Consider the following 6,000-nt stretch of genomic DNA (forward strand, 5'->3'; position numbering starts at 1 on the left):
CATCTTCTGATTGTCTTCCTTACTAATAGGATTCTGTCTGCTTCAGCAGGCGGTAATTGAAGGCTTCATGTACAAGATTTAAAGAAAGGGTGAAAGAAAAAAAAGTTTTAGCCTCCATGGGCCATTGTCATTCTTTGTGGTAAGCAGTAGAACAGAAAAAGAAGAAAATGTACCTCGAATAGAAAAGTCAAAGAGGAAGAAAAGCACCGGACAGGAGAGAGTGTGTTATAATGCTGTTGAATTATGCATAATGAACCCTGCTCTGCTGTAAATATCCAATAGTGAGTGTTCAGGAAATTTACTTTCTCAAATGTTGAATTTTAAAGAGTAGATTTTAAGTGAGGTAGTCTGCTGCTGTATATTCAGTGCCATGAAATTTTCATAACCTTTCCCCATAAAAATGCATCTCTTACAGTGTAGCTATATTTTGTCTACAGAAAAAGAGAAAATTACTGTCAGTCTGTACTCAGACTAGTCATCATTGCAAAGTCAGTATTTGGCAAATGCTGTCACATTGTAGTATCTGATACTCTGTGTTTTCTCTTTATATCATCTATATATCAGTTTTTTCTGCATGGATAATTTTATTTTCTTGGGAAGTGACCAAAACTATACTTTATTTTTAACTCCTGAAAGACCGAGTTACTTTCTAAAAATATGTAGCATTTTATTCATGTTGAATTTGATTCATAATGTATATTTCCTTCTCCCCTGACAAGTACTTTATTTGTATAAAAGCAATGTATTAACTTTTTTTTTCCATGTCACATATGCTCAGAATATTTAACATTCTTTTAAAAAAAAATTGTAAACATTCATGTTATGCAAATATTTCTCACATTATTTTGTTCTAATCTGTCTTGATTTTTTTAAATGGGAAAAATATTAACAGCTGCAAACAACTGAATATTTTAGTGATGTGAAATCAGGTTTAGAGTAAATTCACAGAATTAAATACTGCATCACAGCAGAAACAGCAGTCTTGAATCTATTAGTAAATATTTTGTTCTGTTTTCTGGATGTATTCTCATTTCTCATTTGCTTTGTCTTTTTTGGTTTTTTGTGGGGTGTTTTGGTTTGGCTTGGGGGTTTTGGGGGTTTTTTTGTTGTTGTTGTTGGTTGGTTCAGGGTTTGTTTGGGATTTTTTTTTAATTTACGGATGTGTCCTTTGTTGCTATAGAACCATGCTCATAATATATCTCTTATATTATGAGCTGTCCACAGGACAAGTTCCTTCTTTTGGACCTGCAGTCCATCAATGTACATCCTAGATTTAAATGTAACACAGTGCAGTTTTCAAGGCTTATTAAAGTCAGTGATTTCTTGTTGGTTTATTGTCTTTTTTGATTTAGTTTGGTTTGGGGATTTGTTTGTTTTTAATACAAATTCTAACCTACAAAGTGAAAAATTATTACTGACCTCATGTAGAAAATAGAAGTTTCTCACTAAGAGTGAACATATGTTGTTAGTGATAAATTTTTTGCTGCTGAGAGATTTTTTTTAGATGTCTTTCTAGGCTTTTCTACAGATTTAGTTGAGCACAACACAACTTTTGGAAAAACCTCGAGGGTTTACGGTAAGAGTTAGTGTATAAATGCAGTAGCATATACTTAGTTGTAAAAACAGCTATTAACTAAATCCTTCAATCCTTCAGTGTATTTAAAACATCTAAATAACTGGCAAATCAGTTTTACTGCTAGTACCAACTACTTCATCCTATTATAACTGTATTCAGTTTTACAGATCATAGAGAAACTAGATTATATTCCCTATTGTAAGGAACAGATTTTGGTTTCCAAATTTCAAAAGCAGCTGTAAACCCACTGAGTGGTTTACTTCTATCTGTGCTTTCCTAATGATGAAATAAGTCTTTCTGTTGCAGTCCAATTCTTCCTTCACCGAGCAATTCCAGATCCCACATCGGTAACCATTGATAGAAGCTGATTAGCTGCTGCTAGTTATGCATATTAACACTTCGTGTAAAATATCCGAGTATCAGGCCTTTTGCATCTTGCAAGCCGCATGCAAACTCACATTTATTGATTTTATGTGGTTTGTTCAGGGCTATGGAAAAATATTGTTGATCTCCTAAGTGATTTTGCAAATTCACATGTAAAAATATCAGCGCAAAACTCATCTCTCATGCTTCGGACCACCTTGTCTTTCCCAGAACGCTGACTTTGTATCACTTTCAGCTTTTGATAAAAAAGGGTAAAATCAAGCCTCGAGGCTATGAAGCACAGCAGGAGTGCCAACTAGCAACCTATTTATGTGCATACTCAGAGATAATCTGCTTCTGTGTTGTCCCAAGACACAACTGTTAAGTAAATAAAGTGACTAATAAGACTATTGTTTCTATAATTATCCCCCTGTCGAAGTCAACAAGAGAAATAGTCATCTTCTACGTTGCAGAATAAATAGATGGAATCATTGATATAACTAGCTAAGTAGGTAATTTTTGTACTAGTAATATTGTTTTCTAACCTCCTATTTAAAAGGGAGGTCTTTGAATGTATCTGTAATCCAGACAAAAGAAATAGATTGACCTGTGATGGGTGACATTAGAAAAGTGCCCCATGTTTCCTTAATTAGTATAATGTGTTATGAGATTTTGATATGCTTAGTTTAAAAAGAAAAAAAGACAGAAATTACTTCTCGTTTAAAGAGAACCTGCTTCCTGCTTAAGTGGCTAATATTTTAATTAAGTCTGGAGTGAAGTTTTTTGAGTATCTCCTGATAAACTCCCTCCTTTCTGTTGATGGTAATTAAACAGATCCCCCAGGGCTTGGGTAGGCGCTTTGCAAGGCCCGTGCTGATTGTCAGACAGGAGACACTGACCAGTTGGTTTGCTCTTGAATAGCCCACAGCGTGCTGTCAGCGCAGCAGTTTGATTTTTTTGTATTGTGAGCTGTTGTCAGGGCTAACTGGGTCCTATTGTGACTGAAGATGTTGCGCAAATTGAGGCAGATGGCTCTGATTCAGACACGTGTCATTCAGAAAGAGGAGAGGAGATTGGCCCTGCAAAGTGGGGTCAGACGGGGTCACAGACCTGCTCTACACTTGTTAGTGTTTTCAAAAGCCCATGTGCAGCAACTTTGTTGTTGAGAAGTAACCAAGAAGGGGAGGGGGAAGAGAAATCATGTTGGGCTCCTTGTGGAAGATGGGAAGATGGACGCTGTTGCCGTCCTCTTGCTTCCTGTCTCTTGGGCCGGGCTCTGCACACAGAATGAATTAGCAGGATTGACAGAAGTTCATTGTGCCTAAAATGGCTTTTCAGTCAATTGTGGTGCCTAAAAGGCTAGTTTTGCTTTTAATTCCATGTAATTAGTGGGTTCTTCATGTCTTGGAATTTAGTAATGGTGCATTAGTTCTAACTTTTGTTTGATTGGTTTGTAGTTTTTTATTTCATTTGTAGGCTTTTAAATAAATTATTTTAAAATATTGGCCACATTTTTATGGTTCTGGAAATAAATTCACAGATAGAATAACTCTGCCTTGCTTTTACTGTCATTTCAAACTGATTGTTTTGTATGTTTATAATTTTGACTAGTTTTAGTATGAATTAATTTTTGGGTTACAGGAGGAGATACATTTCAGAAAGTACAACAGTTTGGCTCTTTGTATGTGTTGTACTACATTTAACATAGTTGTATTGTCTTTGGGGCATCAAATAATGAAAATCCTTGGAAAATCCTATACAGCTGTAGTCAGATTGTCAGTGTGTATGAATATTGTAAATGAACTGAAGAATCAATATTTACATTTAAAAATTATTTATATAAGATTTAGTTTGTACTACTAAATACAAAATTTTGTGTGATGCTTCTTTGCCCTTGTAAAGTGCAAAAATATTTACATAAATTATGTTTGAAGAATTTATGGGAGGTTTTGTGGTTCATCCCCTGAAACACATTAATGAATTTAGAAGTATTTTATTGTATTCAAGCTCATTTAACTCTTGCAGAAGGAAACATTAGCAGTCTTTGGCCTTAAGATCCTCAGTGATTTTTCTCTTTTCTTTTTTTTATTTTTCTTTTGCCCTCCAGGTTTGCAGCTAAGACTGTGCACAGTGGGTCACTGATGCTAGTCACAGTGGAGCTGAAGGAGAACTCTACAGCACAACTCATCATAAACACTGAGAAAACTGTGATTGGTTCTGTTCTGCTGCGGGAGCTGAAGCCTGTCCTGTCCCAGGGGTAACCTGCTTACATCTGGACTTCAGAATCTGGCACAAAACAAAAGTGCCTGGCATCCACTACTGCTGCCTTTCATTTATAATAATAGCCCTTCCATCTGGCAGTGGGGAAAGAATACACTCTTGACATTCTTGTCTTCTGCTTTAGAATGCTAGTGTGTATCTATCATGTATGCAAGTCCTTTCCTTTTTTTCTGCTTGCTAACCAAAGAACATATATTTTACTGTCAGTTATCTGTGCTTTTAAATGTATTTCCCATTTGTTCTACCCTAGTCCTTCCCTCTCTTTTCACTTCCCCCCCTACCTTCCTTCCTCATCAGTTTCCACTCCCCCCCCACCCCATAGTGGACAAATACTAGGTAATAAAGTTCGAGGGAAATCACACTGCTTGAAAACTGAGTTCAAATGGCAGGTGTGTTCCAGCCACATACACAACAAGTATTGGTTCGGAGCGAATTTTGGTGTAAGTGTGAAAACAGTAAGTACAGCAAAATGGTGTTTGTTTTCTAGAAATGCTTGTAAACCTGAACTCCTCTATTGAGAACATTGTTCCTACCTACTGTCATTTTCTCAAATATTTTGTTAAGATGCTAATAAAGTAGTGCCTATGAGCAGAGGCTCCATCTTTCTTATTTTGGTAGAAAATTGATAACGGACATGCTGGTATTGTATATACCTGGTTAATTAAAGCAAATACAAATGAGGTGGACACTACATTCATATCAGTAAATTGTTCTTGCAAAAGTAGCCAGTATTTGTGCTCCTATGATAATAGTCTGCTATACAGTTACATTTTGTTAATAAACAAAACCAGCAACTACCTGTTGTTAAATTGGCCTACCCATAAAATACTGATTGAATTGTTCAAATGAGTATTAAATGAAATACTGATTGTTAGACTGTTGTGGCAAATGCTGTCATCTAGCTTGATTATTAGTTCAGCTTTATTTCAAATTTCTTTTTCAAACTAGATTAAAACATTTCCCAACTTTGTATAAACCAGGGCTTGAGGCAGAGAGAAATTCATAGCCCTATCAACTGAACTAAGCCGGAGAAGACCAATAGCCTTGCACCAGTTGGTGTACCCAGTTTTCTTGGTTTCTTTGTCAGGTCACTGATTTTGACCTTCCCTTCACATTCTGGTTACATGGCGGGATGGAAGAAGATGCTGAGCATTTTCATTTCTTACCAGTTACCCTCACTTCCAAAACGTTTTTTCCTAGTAACTCATGGCTCTGCTACAGAGAAGATACTTGAGTAAGTGTAACCTTCCTCTGTCACCAGGATCTTTTCATGGTTCTTAGATGCCCAAGTAGTGCTGTTCTAGTTTAGAATGATACAAAAGACTGATTTTTAAAAAATGTTGCATTACTTCACACTAAATTCTTCTAAAATTTTCTATTAAAATTTGGTAGAACTAAAAAGAGACTTCAATGTGAAGCAGAGGTTATTGGCAAATGCAAAAGGTTTTTAAGGCATTTATCTTGCACTTCTGTGAGAAATGTGGTTCTAGAGTTTGCTGTAACATTCAAAAAGAAACAAGAACCTTATGCCCTCAAGAGAAATGTATATGTTCTGAATCAACATTCACATTATTTTCTGAAGTCCTTATCCTGCAATAAGTTTGCTCTTGAATTAGTTTTCAACTGTGATATAAAAGCTATTCAAACAGATGAAAAATGAATTGTAGAAATTACTATTGTTTTGGGAAAACTGCACATTGGTCCATAGATAATCTGTAATATTAAGACCCTGTGAGAAGGTCGTGAGGGAGCCCTACTGAACATGGATTTGAACATTTGCA

General features: G+C 35.8%; 1 protein-coding gene across 4 annotated transcripts in view; it reads left to right on the forward strand.

Annotated features, from left to right (window-relative positions):
* AP3B1 (adaptor related protein complex 3 subunit beta 1) overlaps positions 1-4,807 on the forward strand; it is a 158,384-nt gene extending 153,577 nt beyond the window's left edge. For all 4 annotated transcript variants that reach the window (XM_033085715.1, XM_033085713.1, XM_033085714.1 and 1 more), the window contains one exon: positions 4,047-4,807. In XM_033085715.1, the coding sequence (XP_032941606.1) occupies positions 4,047-4,200 (154 nt within the window). In that variant the 3' untranslated portion in view covers positions 4,201-4,807. The remainder of the gene's footprint in view (positions 1-4,046) is intronic.
* Positions 4,808-6,000: the final 1,193 nt, after the last annotated feature.

Source organism: Catharus ustulatus, chromosome Z (assembly GCF_009819885.2).
Source record: "Catharus ustulatus isolate bCatUst1 chromosome Z, bCatUst1.pri.v2, whole genome shotgun sequence".
NCBI classification, from domain to species: Eukaryota; Metazoa; Chordata; class Aves; order Passeriformes; family Turdidae; genus Catharus; species Catharus ustulatus.